The sequence below is a fragment of the Thamnophis elegans genome, chromosome 6, assembly GCF_009769535.1.
Source record: "Thamnophis elegans isolate rThaEle1 chromosome 6, rThaEle1.pri, whole genome shotgun sequence".
In the NCBI taxonomy this organism is placed as follows: Eukaryota; Metazoa; Chordata; class Lepidosauria; order Squamata; family Colubridae; genus Thamnophis; species Thamnophis elegans.
Window position 1 is genome coordinate 7356345 of NC_045546.1, and position 19934 is coordinate 7376278.

At 41.9% G+C, this 19934-nt stretch overlaps 2 protein-coding genes across 2 annotated transcripts in view; both read left to right on the forward strand.

The window, feature by feature from the left end:
* The first annotated feature begins 641 nt into the window (after positions 1-641).
* Positions 642-7430, forward strand: HIKESHI (heat shock protein nuclear import factor hikeshi). Its single transcript, XM_032219172.1, has 5 exons — positions 642-797; positions 3502-3739; positions 4733-4884; positions 5852-5970; positions 7065-7430. The coding sequence occupies exons 1-5, from the start codon at positions 768-770 to the stop codon at positions 7117-7119; spliced, it is 594 nt and encodes a 197-aa protein (XP_032075063.1). The 5' UTR covers positions 642-767; the 3' UTR covers positions 7120-7430.
* Positions 7431-11040: 3610 nt separating this feature from the next.
* The window catches only part of CCDC81 (coiled-coil domain containing 81), a 38196-nt gene continuing 29302 nt past the window's right edge, over positions 11041-19934 (forward strand). The window contains exons 1-5 of the mRNA XM_032220029.1: positions 11041-11197; positions 12717-12778; positions 14660-14816; positions 16723-16979; positions 19665-19750. Of these exons, the coding sequence (XP_032075920.1) occupies positions 11119-11197; positions 12717-12778; positions 14660-14816; positions 16723-16979; positions 19665-19750 (641 nt within the window). The 5' untranslated portion in view covers positions 11041-11118. The remainder of the gene's footprint in view (positions 11198-12716; positions 12779-14659; positions 14817-16722; positions 16980-19664; positions 19751-19934) is intronic.

A 19934-nucleotide genomic window follows, 5' to 3' on the forward strand; every position in this document is an offset into this window, starting at 1 on the left:
TGTAACTTCAAATGGTCACTAAAGGAATGGTTGTAAGTGGAGGACTACCCTAGACATTATGCTCTTTTTACACAAGATCCATCTTCATTTTGCTTCAGAATGAGCAAATGGCTCCTCCCCCCCCCAAAAAAAAGGACCAGTAGCCTGCTTTCTGACAGCCTGCTGTCACTGAGGCAGAAGTATTATTGGGACTGGAAAAAATTGTAAATGCGGAGAGTTCCAGTGTTTGATGCCTTTTGTGCACCTAAAGAATTCTGTGAAATCTTGCCCATTCCCTCCACAGCAGAAAGGGATAATAAAATCTCATTTATTTGCAGGGAAATAATAAAGCTGCATTCGGTAAGTTTCTTTTCCAGTAAGGAAGAACTACATCTTCCCAAATCGAAGCCTAAAAGTAAAACAGTTTTACAAAGGAACTTCATCTCGTTATCTTCATGCTCGCACACCTCCTCCGTCCCTTTCATAGCCTCCAGCCTACATTTCCCAACAGGCTCTTCGGCCTCCGCTAGGGAGATTCCTATAGAAACAGACCGAATGTTCAGCTGCGCTGCATGCTGGGGCATAAAGTCCATTTTTCCCCTCCGTGTGCTTCCACCTATGTTTTTAAATAATTTTCTCCTTCCGCCTACCCCGGATGTACTTCCTTGGGGCGGGGTGGAGTGGGGGGCGTCACGGAGGGGGCATCGGGGTGTTCGTCCGGGAGGCTTGTAGGTGTCTAGAAAGGCCACCTCGGAGGACCAAGCCGGGGTGCTGGCGCCGCCGCCGCCATGTTTGGTTGCTTGGTTGCGGGGAGGCTGGTGAGTGGCTCCCGCCTATGGCCTAGGAGGATGGAGTGGGCGGGCTCCTGGGCTGGATCTCCATGGCAACGAAGGGGAGGGGGCGAGAAGGAGAAGAAGTGGTGACCATGGAAACGAGAGGGCCGCCTGGCCCTTTGGGGTTTCTATGGTGAGCGATGCGCGGGGCGACTCTTAAGCACCGCCTCCTGCCATTTGCAGCTCGAGGGGACGGCGAGGCGCCCGGGCAGATGCCTTAAAACTACAACTCCCATCATCCCTTGGACAGCCGAGGCTATTGTGGGTTGGTGGGAGTTGTAGTCCCGGTGCCTCAAATGGTGCCTGACGGGGATAGTCTAGGGAGGGTTTGAAGTGATGTGCAACTCGTGACGGGAATTTACAAACTTAAAATTGCATTTATGGAAGTTTTCAATAGGCCTTATGTCTTCCTTAACTAGTGTGATTTTTAAAAAAAGAAGCTCACAAGATAGACTCCCTTATTGTCTATTTCTGAGGGGGAAATAGGTTGCAGCCTGATATTTGCAAAGGGATGTTGGGCTGCAATCTTCCATGCCAAACCTACTTTTTCAAGTTGTGGAATTGAACTCAATGCTTGCGTTCAACTGCAACTAATTTCAATATTTTTTTAAAAAAAACGTGTCTGAACAGCAAATTACAACTTGTGGTTGTTGTTGCAGATGTGGCCATTATTTTCAGTGGCGCTTTCCCCATTCATTGGGCTGCATTGCATTTTCAGGCATGTCAGAGATCATGCTGAACCTCCTAATCAAGAAGTTCAATGCAATACAGTAGCAGAGTTGGAAGGGACCTTGGAGGTCTTCTAGTCCAACCCCCTGCCTAGGCAGGAAATCCTATACTGTTCCAGACAAATGGCTATCCAACATCTTCTTAAAGACTTCCAGTGTTGGGGCATTCACAACTTCTGGAGGGAAGCTGTTCCACTGATTAATTGTTCTAACTGTCAGGAAATTTCTCCTCAGTGCTAAGTTGCTTCTCTCCTTGATTAGTTTCCATCCATTGCTTCTTATTCTACCTTCAAGTGCCTTGGAGAATAGTTTGACTCCCTCTTCTTTGTGGCAACCCCTGAGATATTGGAACACTGCTATCATGTCTCCCCTTGCAACCGTTCTTCATATGTTTTAGTCTCCAGTCCTCTAATCATCTTTGTTGCTTTTCTCTGCACTCTTTGTAGAGGCTCCACATCTTTTTTACATCGTGGCGACCAAAACTGAATGCCGTATTCCAAGTGTGGCCTTACCAAGGCCTTAAAGTAGTATTAACACTTCACATGATCTTGATTCTATCCCTCTGTTGATGCAGCCTAGAACTGTGTTGGCTGTTTTGGCAGCTGCTGCACACGGCTGGCTCATATTTAAATGGTTGTCCACTAGGACTCCAAGATCTTACTACTATTGAGCAAGGTACCACCTATACTGTACCTGTGCATTTTGTTTTTCTTCTCCTAAATGTAAATCTTTACTCTTTTCACCATTGAATTTCATTTTATTAGATAGTGCCCAATGTTCAAATTTGTCAAGATCCTTCTGTATTTTAAAGTGTTGCGAAGTGTTGTGCTATATATGGATTCCATTGAGCAGAACCTCCTTTTGCACAGAAGGCTAGAGCAGGAATGAACCAAATTGTACAAAATGGTGCAGTACGACGTGAACCAGTTAGCCTGACTACAGGGACACGCTGGCTCAGTGGCTAAGACACTGAGCTTGTCAATCAGAAAGGTCGGCAATTTGATGGTTCGAATCCCTAGAGCCGTGTAACGGAGTGAGCGCCCGTTACTTTCCCAGCTTCTGCCAACTTAGCAGTTCGAAAGCATGTAAAAATGCAAGTAGAAAAATAGGAACCACCTTTGGTGGGAAGGTAACAGTGTTCCCTGCATCTTCGGCATTTAGTCATGGTGACCATGTGACCACAGAGGCATCTTCAGACAGCGCTGGCTCTTCGGCTTTGAAACATCTGAGCACCGCCCCTTAGAGTCGGGAACGACGAGCACATATGTCCTTTACCTTTAACCCACCAGAACAGGGAGGATGTTATGGGTCTCCTGTCTTAGATAGGTCAATCAAGTGGGACCCCCAAAAAGAGTGTCCTTTGGGGTGGCTTACTCCCTGCGGAACATAATACCTGCAGAAATAAGGTCGACCTTATCTTGACACACTTTTAAAAGGTCCCAAAGACATGGTTTTGCCAAGGGGCCAGGAGACCCCAGGCCTATTTGATATGTGGCCTATCAAATGGCTGATTGATTGTCGTTGTCAGAGGATGGCAGGGTGGTTAAAAAGTGATGGTTTTTTTTGAAAATCAGATTTTTTTATTTAAATCAGATTTTTTTTTATTTTTATCAAATTTAATTTAAAAAATGCTTTTGGAGTAAAAATCTATCTAAATATAGTTTTCTATTTAAGATACCTTCATAATTTAGTTTATTCAGCATGAAATGAAGCTTAGTTATGTAGCATGAGGCTGTACATTCTGCAATATTGGGACTGTCGTTGAGTCAACAGCAGGTCAGAGGAGGAGCCGCTGCGGGACAGAAATGACAGTTGCTCTTTAAAAATTATGATTTAAATCGACTTGATTTAAATCAAATCCAGACTGGTTTATGGGGTTTTGTATTAGGGATTTATTTCATGGAGTCACCATGAATTGGGTGGCCACATACATTTTCTAAATAAATAAACTTTTTTTATAGGTTCAAACAGTGGCGCAGCAAGTAGCAGAGGACAAATTTGTGTTTAACTTGTCAGACTACGAGAAAATCAATCATGTGGTAGTCTTCATGCTGGGAACCGTGCCCTTTCCGGAGGGTATGGGCGGATCAGTCTACTTCTGCTACCCTGACGAGAATGGTGTGGCCGTGTGGCAGCTCCTTGGATTTGTCACGAATGAAAAACCAAGTGCCATCTTCAAAATTTCTGGTCTAAAATCTGGTAAGAGGGGCGAATACAAGTGTGTATAAATGTGTGTTATTGGAAGAAATATTAGCATATTTACGTCTTGAAATCTGAGACGGCTTGCAAGAGAAACTCCAAAACTCATTTGTACTCATTTTTCCCTGTGCTGTACTTTTATTTGAAGAAATTTATGCCCATTTTGGGACGCTCTGTGGCTAAGACGCTGAGCTTATCAGTCAGGAAGGTTGGCAGTTTGGCGGTTCGAATCCCTTGTGCTGCGTAACGGAGTGAGCTACCATTACTTGTCCCAGCTTCTGCCAACCTAGCAGTTCAAAAGCATGTAAAATTGCAAGTAGAAAAATCAGGACCACTTTTGGTGGGAAGGTAACAGCGTTCCGTCCGCCTTTGGCATTGAATCATGCTGGCCACATGACCATGGAGACGTCTTTGGACTGCTGGCTCTTCGGCTTTAAAACGGAGATGAGCACCACCCCCTAGAGTTGGGAACGACTAACACATATGTGTGAGGGGAACCTTTACCTTTATACTAATTTTAAACCAATCTTTAGTTTCACAGAGAGGAATTTTTTTCAAACCATGTTTTTGATCTCCAGAACCCTGTTCCATGACATAGCTGCATGAAATACATTTTGTATTAGCTGCTAAGGTTTGGAATCATGGGCATGTTATTTGCATGTTATTTGCACTTTTCTATTTGATGAAAACAAATATAAATAATGCATTGTATTCTCCCCCATTTTTAAATATTCATCTTCATGGAGACTGTTTTGCTACGCTTCCTGGGAGTGGGGTTTATTTTGTTTAAGATAGCTATTTTATAATAGCTATCTTAAGTTGAGAACTACCTGTATTTTAATGTTTCATTAATTGTTCTGTGTTTCATACCATTACAGTAACTGATGCGTTCTCTTCCCATGCAGTCTTGTGTATATTTGCAGTTACTTCAGATTTGTCCTTGCGTTGAGAAGCAGACCAATGCATTAGGTAGCTGTGGTGTGTTCCTTTTAGGTAAAGGCAGCCAGCATCCGTTTGGAGCCATGACTATCCCCCAAATGCCTTCTGTGGCCCAGATTGGGATTTCTGTGGAGGTTCTGGAACTCTTGGCTCAACAGACTCCTGTAGCAAGTGCTGCTGTATCATCAGTCAATTCATTCACAGAGGTAATTGCAAATATAGTTTTTTTATTTCTTATTAAACAGTGTTTTCTAGAACAATACCAGAACATTGATGGAGCAGAGCAGAGCAGAACAGAATACAATAGAATAGAACAATAGCACAGGGAATGGAATAGAATCTATCTATCTATCTATCTATCTATCTATCTATCTATCTATCTATCTATCTATCTATCTATCTATCTACCTACCTACCTACCTACCTACCTACCTACCTACCTACCTACCTACCTACCTACCTATCATCTATCTATCATCATCTATCATCTATCAATCTGTCATCTATCTATCTATCTATCTATCTATCTATCTATCTATCTATCTATCTATCTATCTATCATCTATCATCTATCTATCTATGAGTCCGTGTCCATCTATAGTGTCAAGTTACAGTACTTTTGACAGTGATAGTGTGCATTTTGGATTCAGGTTCTGTTAAGATGCAGCCTGTTGTGCCTTAAAATGGCTTCTACTGTTCAGCACAGTGGAGTTGCTATGGTAACGGCTTCACAGTACTCCACAAGGGGGCTCCCTCTAATACAGGATTGGGATAAATACATTCCCCGGTTAGGACGGGTTATCAGCTAGTAGAAAATAGAATAGAAAATTAGAATGGAATGGAATAGAATAGAATGTAGAGTAGAAAATAGAATGGAAAGGAGCAGAAAGGAACAGAGCAAAATATATTTTGAACAACATTTTGGGAATAATAGGGATGGGGTTACCTGTTACCTTTGCTTTTTTACAGTGTATTATTTGTTTTATTATTGTCTTTATTGTTGAAAGGTATTTTTGATTTGTTTTATTTTGTTGTTGCTACTAACCATGAAAAGTCCTTATGGCGATGTTCAAATACATAAAAAAATAGTTCAATCTCTTCTAAGCATTGCAATAATTACATAGGTTACACAGGTGGAAATTGTTAACACATTTTGATTGTTTTTTTTTTCAGTTCACTCAAAAGATGTTAGACAATTTTTATAACTTCGCGTCGTCCTTTGCTGTTACTCAGGCCCAAATGACTCCCAACCCATCAGAAGCTTTTATTCCTGCAAACGTAGTTCTGAAATGGTAAGTAGATGTTTTCCCATTCCTGCACCAAACCAGAATAATCATAATTGCAGAGTATTAATCTGGTTAATCAGACTGATGTTTGATCAACTCAAAGTTCTACTTATTAACCCATCAGCAAATCTTGAGGTCTTTATGTTTTGATTCTATTTTCTGTTAGGATTGCAGATGGCAAGTATGCTGTGACAAGTCACTCCCTCCCTAAGTGAAAGAAAGTAGAATACTTGATCCTTTTTAAATAGGGGTATCCTCCTGTGCAGATTTGTACAGATTCATTTAAAATTACATATATTAGTATTTTTGTCACCGAGGAATGATGTTAGCAACCAAATATTTTTTTAGCTTAATAATACACAGGGGCTTTGCTATTATTACAGCATTATAGCATATTGAGGCTAATTCTGCTGATTGCCAGAAGTTCGATTCTGACCAACTTGAGGTTGACTCAGCCTTCCATCCTTCCAAGTTCAATAAAATGAAGGATGCAGTCTGTTGAGGGCAATATGCTAACTCTATAAACTGCCCAGAGGGTGCTGTAAAGCATTATGGGGTGATATATGCTATGCTAAGTGCTATTGCTATGATATCAGCTTGCCTAGAGAGTAGACAATTGAGATTCAGTGCTGGAGATTAAGAGATGTCTTAGCAGAAATTTCTTTGTGTGTAGAGAAAAAATAACAGAATAATAGAATTTGAAGGAACCTTGAGTCTTCTAGTCCAACCCCCTCCCAAGCAGGAGATACCATTTCAGACAAATAGCTGCCCAAACTCTTCTTAAAAATTTCCAGTATTGGGAGTACCCACAGCTTTTGGAGGCAAGTCCTCCCATTGATTAATTGTTCTCACTGTAAGGAAATTCCTCCTTAGTTCTAAGTTGCTTCTCTCCTTGATTAGTTTCCACCCATTGCTTCTTGTCCTGCCTTCAGGTGCTTTGGAGAACAGCTTGATCCCCTCTTCTTGATGACAGCCCCTTAGATATTGGAAAGGAGAATATTATCCTTAACTTGAGATTGCCACCAATTTAAACATACAAAATAGCTTTGCTATAAAATTTTAATTTATCCACATTTTCTGTTTCTCTCCTTTTCTTTCAGGTACGAGAATTTCCAAAGAAGACTAACTCAAAACCCTTTTTTTTGGAAAACATAAAATCCCGAGTCAGTTTCTTGGGAGGCCACTTGAAACAAGCAGACAGAGCTTAAAAGATGCAATATCCCGAGCTTGCTGAAAAACATCCGGATGAATGCCTAAATTTGACATGGAGGGAGAAAAAAAAAAACACCTCAGCTTTTGTAATACTTCTGGGACTCTGCTTTAAAATTAAACCCTAAAGAGTAGTCATTGCAACGTGTCCTGTTTTCAAGTTAAAAACTATAAACAGGGAAACCTACGGTGTGTACCGAAAACATGGTCAATAATATTAACAAGAATAAACCTTTTGATTTGTTTTTTTTCCCCCAGACTGATTATGGAACATGTTTGTTTATGCTTTGTATAATAGCTCATATGACTTCTAGATGTCCCGTTCAGTTAATTCTGCTTACAATAGTTGACTTGATTACTTTGGTTTTCATGTTCAAAACAAGTGTTTCATCGGTAGCCATGGCAAACATATCCTTCTGACTATATATTCAGGATTAATTCTATCTGGGTACTTCTTTAGCATAACCGGTTAACAATGGAGTATGGGCCAATGGGGCATCTATCTTACAGCCTGCTCTGAAGGAGTGGCTGACAATATAAGGGCTGACCCATGAATTCTTTCTTCTTTGAAGATTGTTGAAAGTTGCAGTTGTTGACTCATCAACCTGTTGATCAAGATTTATCCCAAGCCTTATTTATATAACGCAGAAGCCTGATATGTAATGGCTATTGATTCACTTTTTGGAGGGGAACTGAGAGCCACCTCTAAAAAGCAGTGGGCACATTCTATGGGGAGGGCATCAAAATGCCTCTTGATTAGAGGAATAGGGAAACTGACCTTTGCACAGGTTCTAGTTGGTTGCCCATAAGTCTGGCCCAGAATCTTAAAAGCTATAGAGCAGAGGTGTCCAACCTTGGCAACTTTTAAGACTTGTGGACTTCAATTCCCAGAATTCCCCAGCCAGCATGAGTGCTTTTGGGTTGGCGGGAAGAGGCGATCAACAGCAGAAGACTAGATACTGTCCCAATCTTCTATAAGACTTGGGGAAATTTTGTTCCAGCCTCATTTTCAAGCCAACCTCCTGTCCTGCCATGTGTTGTGCTCATTGCTACCTAAGATTGTAGTGTGGATGGACTGTGAAAAATGTATTTCTGAAACGTTAGATTCAGCTGCCTTCAACGTTGGCTTCAACGTTGGCTTGGGAGTTATCAATGAAACCTTGCTGTTTTTTTTTTTCTTGAAATGCTCACATCGTTAATTCTGGAGCATACACTCGAATTCATATGTGAAGTCGAGATTTATTGGAAGGTTTCATCAATGGCAGCAGGAGAGAATTCTTGCTTAGTCCACCCATCCCACTCTTCAATTCAACTCCCCACCCCTCTTCAAAGCAGAATATCAGAAGGCAAGATTTAAAAGCCAAGCTGTTATGTATTAGGACAGTCTTGTCTTTATGTAGGGAATAGGCAATCGTGAATAAAGATAAATACACAAGTATCTTTTTTTTTAAACAGAGCAATATTTTGCTGATGGAAGAATATAATTTGAAACCTAGTGTGTAATGTGTTCTAACTTTTGCATCTGCAGTACAGTGTTACTCAAAAGTTTACGTATTTTTTTCAGCAGAACCAAACAAAGAGTTTTGCCTATCCATCTATCCAGTTTGTAAACTGCCATCTCATCTGGGTGATTCAAGAGCAGCAAAAAATGTAGCGGTCTTAACTTAATCTTTCATATCTGACTATTTCAAATAATTTATCCTCATTAATGATACATACACCAAACTGATTTAAGGAGAGGATGAAGCTAGCACATTGAACAAAAAGGAGTAGGTAAGATAATTAACAGCTATGAAATTAGTATTTCTGGCAGAATTTTAGATTTCTTATATTTTATTCCACTTTTCTTTGTTTGTCATATAGAGTCTGGGCAAGTTTCAATTTTCCAAAATAATTGTAACTTATTGCAATTAATTTATTCATACTGAGCTGGTGCATGACTGACCTCAAATCGTTTCTATTGACAGAAGGCTTTGAAGTTTCAGTTTCCTAGCAACTCTTACTTTTATGTTAAGCCCCATGTTTTCTTGGTAACAAAAATATAATGAGAGTATTAATAATCAGAAGAGGTTTTTTTTAATTCCAGTTGCATGTTAATTTTTTAGAAGCGAATAGCATCATCTTAGCCTAGGTTTGCTGGTATGTCACAACAGATGGCAACAGCTAGCAAACCTTGGCTAATCTCAAAAAGATTAAACAGTGTGTGGTTTCATAAACGAATGGAAGACCACTGGGAAAGGCCAAGTGTGTAGATTAAACAAGGAAGCTGAAAAAAAAACATTCCAGAAAAGTCCATGTTCACATTAGAAACTCTACTTGGCCATATTCATGATGGGCCAAGGTGGATCAGAATGAAACATTTATTTATTTAGATTATAGATATAGATATAGAGATAATAGATATGATAGATAGATGGATGGCATGGGTGGATGGATAGATAGATATGCTACATATATGGATGATAGATAGATAGTAAGTAGATGGAGATAGATAAATAGAAAGATGATAGTAGGTAGATAGATGAAGAGAGATATGTAGATAGATCAATAGATGATAGAAAGAAAGTTAGATGATAGAAAGGTAGGTAGATAGATGAAGATAAATAGAAGATAAATAGAAAGTTGATAGATGATAGGTAGATGGGGATTTATCTATCTATCTATCTATCTATCTATCTATCTATCTATCTATCTATCTATCTATCCATCCATCCATCCATCCATCCATCCATCCATCTATAGAAATTTAGATGATAGGTAGGTAGGTAGATATAGATAAATAGAAAGATAAATGCTAGATAGATAGAAAGTTAGATGATAGACAAATAAATAGATAAGTGGATGATAGAGAAAGTTAGAAAGGTAGGTAGATAGATGAATATAAATATAAGATAAATAGAAAGATAGTTGATAGATGATAAATAGAGGTGTGTGTGTGATATAATTTTAGATGATAGAAAGATAGGTAGACAGACAGAAATGTAGGTAGGTAGGTAGCTGGAGATAGATATAGATAAATAGATGTTAGAAAGTTAGATGATAGATGGATAGATGATAGATAGATGATAGATAGATGATAGATAGATAGATGGATATGTGTGTGTGTGTATCTATATATATTTATATATCTATATAGAATGATATGTGATAGAAAGATAGATGATAGACAGACAGCAGAAGAGGACAACCAGAAGCAAGGTGGAGAGGCTGCTTTGAAGCCTGTGAAGGACCAACTTAGGAACAGATCGCTCTGGAGAACCTCTACGTATGGTTGCTAAGAGTCGAAACGACGTAATAGCTCATAATCAAAGAATCAATCCATCCATCAATCAAACAAGACAGAGACATCAGTCCTTCTCTCATCGTTTCCTTCTTGCTTTGGGGGCCAACTTCTCCCATCACTCCCCAGCCTCGAAGACAACGCCCAAAAAGTGGCCGGAGGATTCTAAATCGAACCGCGCTTGGACAAGTCACCCCCAAAAGCCGGGCGAGGAATCCCTCGATTGTGACGTCACTCCTGGTAACCAGCGAGGGAGACGCGCGTCCTAGCGACAAGCCCCTCCCCTCCCCTCCATCAGCCCCTCCCCTCCCCAGCGCTGCGTTTCGCAGAGTTTCTCTCTCTCTCTCTCTCTCTCTCTTCGCCCTTCTCTCTCCTTGGAGGCGCCGAGTTTCGCTCCTTGCATTGATGGGGAGGAGGAGGAGGAGGAGGAGGAGAGCAAGAGAAGGGAAATGGGGGGAGCTCGCTAAGGCCCTGCTGTAAAAAAAAAAAGTTAAAAAAAAGAAAAAAGAAAAATCAAGTCGACCAGAAGGGACGAAACTTAAAGGAGGATGTGACAGCAACTTTTCCCACCCGGGATTCAAGGATCATCAGCTTCTTTTGCCTCCATCCCCCGCGTGGCTTTTTTTTTTTTGGACTTAAGATAAATTGGGGCCGAGGATGCCAAAATGTTGGACATGATCCAAAATGCAATCACCCAGGCGGGCAAGAACCTGTTCATAACCCTTCCCAAGCTCACTTCCGAAGGTAAAATTCATTTAATGGTTGCATTAAATACTGCAGGGATTTGAATGCCTTTTCTGGATAGATTTTTTTTTAAAAAAAATCCCTAGTTTTTACAGAAAGGTTCCAAGAATATGATATGGAAATATTCTTGCAGGCACAACATGGCCTGGTTAAGCCAAGCTGGTGGATGAGGTTTGTTCTTTTTTAAATGCAAATAATAACAAACCTAGTAGATATACATCTAAAAAAGAAAGAAAGAAAAAAAGAAAATGGAAAAAAACCCTAATATTATAGTGCACCCCTTCCAGACCCTGTTTTCCCTTCCTTATATTTCTTCATCTATTAAAACTAAAAGATATACAATCTATTCCAATTGTGCCCTTATCCCCTCCAAAAGAACATATATTCTTGAGTAAGTTTGTTCCCTTTGCCTTCCACCCCTATTTCATTATAATTGTTTGCTTTGATCATCCCCTTTTAAAATTTAATTTCCCTTGTTAATTTATCCTTTGTTGCCATACTCCAAATTTCATTATACCACTCATTTCTTTGAATATCCCAATTTCGTCCCCAATATTTAGCCATCACTAACCTAGCTGCCCTTATCAAATTTACAATCAATTCCTTTTTCGTTTCATTTATATCCCGTTTTCCCCCCAGCAACAGTAATGCAATTCTAGGTGACATGTTTAAATTTATATTCAAGAATGCTCTAATAGGTTTGTTCTTTTTCAAAATCTGTGGAAATTGGATCTAATTGCTAATTAGGTGTTAGTATTGGTGTTAGTATTATTGGTGCTATAGAGCCAAGGTGGCGCAGTGGTTAAATGCAGCACTGCAGGCTACTGCTAGATCAGCAGGTCAGCGGTTCAAATCTCACCGGCTCAGGGTTGACTCAGCCTTCCATCCTTCCGAGGTGGGTAAAATGAGGACCCAGATTGTTGGGGGCAATATGCTGACTCTCTGTAAACCGCTTAGAGAGGCCTGAAAGGCCTATGAAGCGGTATATAAGTCTACTGCTACTGCTATTTATTCTTTGATGAAGGTTATTCAAATATTTATCTACTTATCTATTCAGCTATTATTACTTTATCTCTTCTGCTAAGTTTACTTTTGTTAATTTCTCTCTCCTCTTTCAGTACTCTCAAGGGAATTTGGCATAGTTTGCCACTAGATGGCAGCAGCAAACTATTTTGGCTGCTGTCAAAAAAAGCTAAGCAGGATCAGTCCTGGATAATATTGGGTGGGAGATTTAATAACAGGGATATTTCAGGGCTGTAAATTGGACTGCAGGGAGATAAAGGCTACTGTGCAAGAAGACTCAGTTAACAACTGTCTTGCTTAGCAACAGAAATTATAGGCTCATATGTGATCATAAGTCAAGAACCATCTGTCCTTATAAACCATAGAGACTGATTGCCATGACTATAAATCCATGCAATAAACTATTTCAGTGAGCTTCTACCCAGGACTGAGGTTCATCCTCTTTTTAGAGTTGTGTAAAAAGTGTGTTCAAAAATATGTGTGCTTTATGTTTCAGATGTTGTTAATATTTGGGACGCCGTTTCTGAGTTTGTTGAGAAGCAGCTATCGATGAAAAAGGTAGGAATTTTTGTAAAATTTTCTACTTGGATTCTTCAGATTTAGGTACTGTATTTATTACTTTTAGTTGTATCTTGTCTCTATTATCTATCTATTTTCCTTCCCTCCTCCTTCCCTCCCTCCCTCCCTCCCTTCCTCTTTCCTTCCTTCCTTCCTTCCTTCCTTCCTTCCTTCCTTCCTTCCTTCCTTCCTTCCTTCCTTCTTTCTTTCCCATGCAAATTTCAAGATCTTCTCCCAGTCAGAAGATAAGGGGTTAAGAGTATAAAAACACAGACCATGTTAAATCATATCAAAGGCTTGCTTAATTCATCCATCAGAGGTGTCTCATTCAGAGCAATCAAGAATTTTTTCTTAAAAATATTTCACTTCAGATTCATCAATGACTCAGCTTATGCTACAGTATTAAAAACCTTTTGTTCTAACTGTGATTCAGTTAAGAGCAAGCTTTTCAATTCTCTCTTTCTCTTTGCTTGCTGGCCTCCTTCCCTCCCTTAATGTTACGTTTTCTCTACATTTTCACAACAGACTAGTGTTCACATCCTTATTTTGCTGATTTTTGTAGGGGACAACACTGGTGTGCTGAGTTACATTTGTGCCTAATATAAGATTTATATTCTGACTTTTCAGCTTTTAGTGGCTTGTAGTGTACGGATAGCCCTCAACTTACAACTATTCATTTAGTGAACATTTGAAGTTACAAAGGCACTGAAAAATTAGAAATTAGAAATTTAATGAATTTATATGCCACCCAATCCCGAAGGACTCCGGACGGCTTACAAAATACAACTCTAAAAAAGATAAAAATTAAAAATAGGGAAGAGAAACAGCTTAAAAAAGAAACACGTCATGCACTCAATCTAGGCGGGGCTGGACCTCATTCATGAGGTCAACAGCCCCAGGCCTGCCGGAATAGCCAGGTTTTAGTAGCCTTTCGGAAGGCCGAGAGAGTGGGAAGGGTCCGGATCTCTGGGGGTACGTCGTTCCATAGGATCGGAGCAGCTACAGAGAAGGCCCTCCCCCGAGGAGTCGCCAGCCGGCATTGTCCGGTCGACGGCACCCGGAAAAGGCCCATCCTGTGAGATCTTATCAGCCATTGGGAGGTATGTGGCAGAAGACGGTCTCGCAGATATCCGGGTCCTAGGCCGTGTAGAGCTTTAAAGGTGATAACCAGCACCTTGAAGCGTGTTCGGAGACCGATGGGGAGCCAGTGCAGCTCGCAGAGGATAGGTAGAAAAAAGTGACTTATGGCTGTTTTTCACACTTACAACCATTGCTGCATCCCCATGATCACATCAGAGGTGGTTTTCAGCAGGTACTGAGCAGTTCTGGAGAACCGGTAGCGGAAATTTTCATAAGTTTAGAGAACCGGCAAATACCACCTTTGACTGGCTCCACCCCAATCTATTCTCTGCCTCCTGAGTCCCAGCTGATTGGGAGGAAATGGGGATTTTGCAGTATCCTTCCCCTGCCACATCCACCAAGCCACACCCACAGAACCGGTAGTAAAAATTTTTTGGGTCACATGATCAAAATTGGAATGCATGGAAACTGACTTGTATTTGTGACAGTTGCAGTGTCCCGGGGTCACGTGATCACCATTTGTAACCTTCCTAGATGGCTTCCGACAAGAAAAATCAACGGTAAAGCCAGATTTGCAAAATAACTGTGGTGATTCACTTAGCAATGACAGTGATTTGCTTAACAACTGTGGCAAGAAAGGTCATAAAATGGGGCAAAACTCCCTTAACAATTGTGTTGCTTCACAGCTGAAATTTTGGGCTCAGCTGTGGTCATAATACGAGGACTACACGTAATGTAGGGACTCAGGAGCCTTCACTGTGTTGCTCTTCCAGCTCTTATTTAGGGCTCCTTCTTTTGCAGGGTGTCCAAATTCCTGGCCTTGGGACGTTCTCCTTCCTTAGAGAGAAACTGCACGTTGGCAGCAACAAACCCATCTTCCTTCAGCGGCCTGTCTTCCTTTTTTCGGAGAAACTCGCCCAGATCCACGGACTAAAATTCAACAAAATACGCATTCCGGGTGAGAAATTCAGTTTCAAGGTCTTCCTTCAAATCTTTTCAAAGAAAAAAACCAGAAAGTCCAATTGCCTCTTGAAAAAGCACCTTTGGGACAACCGTGACCTGGATGACTGAGAATCTCCATAGGCATTCAAATCTAAATTCTTTGCTTACCCATCAGAATCATTTTAAAAGAATTGTTTATTTATTTTATCGACGGTTGTCTAGGTTACGGCTCCTTCTTTCTGTCTCCCAAGGCCATTCCTGCATACCATTACAGTTATTGATTGACTGTATCCCTAAGCACGAGCTCTAGGTGTCTGTTACGATATTTAAATTTAGTAGCTCAAAAAGCGGAGTGGTACGATGAGTCGGAACACGCAGTTGTAGCTGATTGGTCAGAGAGAAAGAGCTGGCTCCTGCATGAGGCACTCTATGCTGTGATTGGTTACTGTGGGTAAAAGGGGGAGTGTCCTTGTTTCCCACCTTTTTCTCCTGTGTGCACTGCAATTTACCTCACGATGATTTTCCTGTGAGGTAATTTACCTCATGATGCTTCTGTTTGCCTTGACTATCTTGACTGACATAAAGATAGCTGTAAACATATTTATTTATATAAAACTACTACAAGTTCGTGTCAGCGTCTGTGACTTCATTTGGAAACCTGCTGTGCAATTCCCTGATCTATGGAGATTCTAAGTCATCCAGGTCATAGTTGTCTCAAAGTTGCTTTTTCAAAAGGCAGTTGGACTGGATTTTTATTTTGAGGAACAAGAAGAAGGCCTTTTGCTCTGCATCCAAGAAGCCTCATCTGTTCTGATGGGGGGAGAATGGAAGGATAGATATTCTCTCAATAGATGAAGCTTCTTGGATGGGAAGTGAAACGTCGTCTTCTTGTTCCTCAACAAATAGTCCAGTTGCCTTTTTTTTAAAAACCACACCTTTGACACAGGCTCTTAGACTGCTTACAGCTCGGTAAGAACTACTACAGAACTACTACTGGATCATCCTCCAACATCAAGCGTGGTGTTGGTTTATTTATGATGTCAATTGCCGAAGTATTAAGAGGGTTTCAAGATACCTTCCTGTCTGAATCAAGATTTGGTTCCAGCCGAGGTGGCGCAGTGGTTAGGGTGCAGTACTGCAGGCCACTTCAGCTGACTGTTATCTGCAGTTCAGCGGTTCTAATCTCACCGGCTCAAGGTTGACTCAGCCTTCCATCCTTCCGAGGTGGGTGAAATGAGGACCCGGATTGTTGGGGGCAATATGTTGACTCTGTAAACCGCTTAGAGAGGGCTGAAAGCCCTATGAAGCGGTATATAAGTCTAACTGCTACTGCTATTGCTATATCCAGAAGCTGGCTAGACTAGACTATCTGGGAGAATTGTGTGAATGAACCCTTAATGTTATTGTCTACGGAGATTCGAAATCATCCAGGTCATGATTGTCCCAAAGATGCTTTTCCAAAAGGCCTCTTGAAAATGTTTCCCTTCTTATCCAAGAAGCTTCTTCGGTTCTGAAAAAGAACTGAAGAAGCTTCTTGGATGAGAAGGGAAATATTTTCGGGGAGGAAAAAACCCAAAGAAATCCACTTGCCTTTTAGAAAAGCACCTTTGGGACATTAATGTTATTCTGCTAACATGTTGCTTGTATGTTAACAAGGAGCCGTGGTTGCGCAGTGGTTAGAATGCGGCATTGCAGGCTAACTCTGCCCACAGGCTGGAATTCGATCCTGGCGTGCTCAAGGTTTATTCAGCTTTCCATCCTTCCGAGGTCGATAAAATGAGGACCCAGATTGTTGAGGGCAGTAGGCTGACTTTGTATACTACTCAGAGAGTGCTATAAAGCACTATAGGGTGATATATAAATGCTATTGCTATTGATATCAGCTTGCCTATAGAGTCTTTCTCCCTTCTGTACCTTCCTAGGTGATATCCCAATTGTCCAGCTGAATTTCATTGTGTTGTCCCTGGACAGCCCCTTCAACAGGGACATGGTAGAAGGATGCGTCCGAGAAACCCTCATGTCTTTCTCGAGGTCCATTGCCACCAAACAGACAGTCGAGTTCACTTTCAAAGGGATCGGCGTCCTGATCGTCCGAGATAACAAGGTGAAAATGAAGTTTTATAAAGATTTTCTTCACACCATGGATGGAAGCGGGACACTCTTAAAAGCCCTGACAAATGTAAGTTGGTTAGGCATTCATTATGTTCTTAGACTAGATGGCTTAGACTTAATAAAAACCTGCTAATGATAAATTCAGCATGACAATGGAACCAAAATGACCAAATGATAGGTTCAAACAAATCAGGACCACTATCAATCTGAAATGCCTGTATTTGCATTTTTGTAACAATTAGGAGTCTCTCTATCTATCTATCTATCTATCTATCTATCTATCTATCTATCTATCTATCTATCTATCTATCATCTATCTATCTATCATCTATCTATCATCTATCTATCTATCTATCATCTATCTATCTATCATCTATCTATCATCTATCTATCTGTAACAATTAGGGGTCTCCCTCTCTATCTATCTATCTATCTATCTATCTATCTATCTATCTATCTATCTATCCACCTACCTACCTACCTACCTACCTACCTACCTATCATCTATCTATCTATCTTTACGAACTGTCCTAAAAATCCGAGTTCCAGGTCTGGCGGGTGGATGGGCCTATTACATGTGCAATGGCCAAATTGATCAATGATGTATAAAGGCAAATATCTCTTCAATTGTAGTTTTTACATTGCGATGATGTTAGCATCTAATGAAAGCTAAATGGGTAATATATTTTAAGTTTTGGAGATTGCAATGTCTGTCTCTTTTATATTTATATCTATATCTCTCAATAATTACAGTGATAAAATTAATGAAATTAACATAGCATGTTTATTGTGTTTACAAATACCATGCTATAATTTTTCTTGGCTGCCATATATGTTTATTTTTCTATTATATTGTAATTGTTTTCAATAGTTTTAGACTTGTTTGCTACCTAGACTCACATGCCTGAGATAGGTGGCCATAAAAATTAAATAAATAAAGAGTATGAAAGTGGGAATGTGATGTTTTTGGATGACTACTTAAGGACATTCCTATTTTGCGTGAATACTAGAGGGAGGAAAATTATCCAACCAACCAACCAACCATCCATCCATCCATCCATCCATCCATCCATCCATCCATCCATCCATCCATCCATCCATCCCTTCTTATAAATTGGTACCAACACTGTTAAAGTACCATGTTTTCCCCAAAATAAGACAGGATCTTATTTTCTTTTGCCCCACGAAATATGGCGTTGGGCTTATTATAGGGGAAGGGCTTATTGTTTTGGGGTTGCCAGGCAGCTGTTCCCTTGTGAGCGGGCTCCCGAAGAGCCGGGCACAGCCAAGGAATGTGGTGCTCTGCCCGCTCCCCAGCTCCCGCGGCTTGGCACATTTGGGATACCCCCTAGGTCCGTCCATGGAGTTCTGCCCGGCTAGAGAAGGTGGTTGCGCAAGCGCCTGTTCCGCCCCCAGCAAGCACGCCTCCCAGCCTCACCATGCCCTGGCCCAACTCTCTCTGCAGGGCCAGGGTTCCGCCGCTGCTGCCCTCTGAGCATAACTTCTTCTCCGGCTTCCAAACTCCAAAACTCGGCTGCCGAGTCTTCCAGCAGCAGCCACTCTAGGAGTGCGCTCTATGGTTGTGGGTTGGGTGCTGGAAGACTCTCTGTCCGGAAGACACTCTGTCCGGCAGCCGGCCCACAACCATAGAGCACACTCCTAGAGCGGCCGCTGCTGGAAGACTCCGCAGCCGAGTTTTGGAGTTTGGAAGCCAGAGAAGTAGTTATGCTCAGGGCGTGGCGGCAGCGCCCTGCAGGGAGAGCTGGGCCAGGGCATGATGAGGCTGGGAGGCATGCTTGCTGGGGGCGGAACAGGCGCTCGCGCATCCCCCCCTCTCCAGCCAGCCAGAGCTCCATGGACTGACCTAAGGGGTATCTCTAATGTGCCAAGCCACGGGAGCTGGGGGGCGGGCAGAGCGCCATGTGACTTGGCAATTTAGGCATACCCCCTAGGTCAGTGAATGGCGCTCCACCCGGCTGGAGAAGGGGTTTTCCAGGCGGCTGCTTGTGAGTGTGTTCACCTCATGCCTGCTTCACCCCTGAGGCTGTGCCTGGGTCTTTGGGAGCCCGCTCACAAGGGAGCAGCCACCCGGCAAGTCCCCCCTCCGGCCAGGCAGAATGCCACTCCCCAACCTAGTGGTATCCTGAAGGCGCCAAGCAATGTGAGCGCCTTTCTGCCCACCCCCCCTGGCTCCCGTGGCTTGGCACCTTCGGGATACCACTAGGTTGGTGAGCGGAGGGGGGGTTGTCCAGGGGGCTTATTTTCGTGGGTGGGCTTATATTTTTACCCACGTGAAAAATGTGGCAAGGTGTTAGTTTCAGGACAGGTCGTTTTTTGGGGGGAAACACGGTAGCTTTACCCAGGCTTGGGCTTTAAAAATTTCAGCAACTAGTTCTCTGCCCAGTTTCTGGGTGGACACGTTTCCAGTCCATTTCCGGAACTTCTGGAGGACCGTTTTTCCCGCTCCCTGAGCGTCCGCATGGGCCCTGCACTTACCTTGCATCCAAAACGGGCCGCATGGGGACTCCTGGGAGGGGCAGGGTGGGCGGGGCCAGCCAGAGGTAGGATTTAGCCATAACATTAGCTACGGGTTCTCCCGAACCTGGTCAAATGCGTAGCAGCCTGCCCCTGGCTTTACAATAAAATAGAATTCACTCTTCTGGCCACGTTTGTGGTCTATTCTATCCTGTAAGGCTAACTGTAGGTTTCATCATTCTCTGGATGCCATGTTGATTCTCCTTTTCTTCAACAGAGGCCAGGAACTGTGGACTCTGTATTGTCATCCAGAGACACATCCACTCCACCATTTCCCCCTCCCAACACTGCAGTGTTTCCAAGGTGGGTGTGCTTTAATAATCAGTCCACAAATTCTCTAACCTGCAAATTCATCTGCAGAATATGACAGGCCAGCAACTCCCAAAGATGCTCTTTCAAGAGGCAACTGGACTTCCTTCTTTTTCTTTGAAGACGTTTCTCTGCTCATCCGAGAAGCTTCTTCAGTTCTGACTGGATGGTGGGGAAT

Excerpts from the sequence above, each read along its gene's own strand:
- HIKESHI (XM_032219172.1), top strand. The coding sequence starts at position 768 with ATGTTTGGTTGCTTGGTTGCGGGGAGGCTG. Across the intron at positions 3,740-4,732 it reads AATTTCTGGTCTAAAATCTG|GTAAAGGCAGCCAGCATCCG; the intron begins GTAAGAGGGGCG and ends TGTTCCTTTTAG. Across the intron at positions 5,971-7,064 it reads GCAAACGTAGTTCTGAAATG|GTACGAGAATTTCCAAAGAA; the intron begins GTAAGTAGATGT and ends CTTTTCTTTCAG.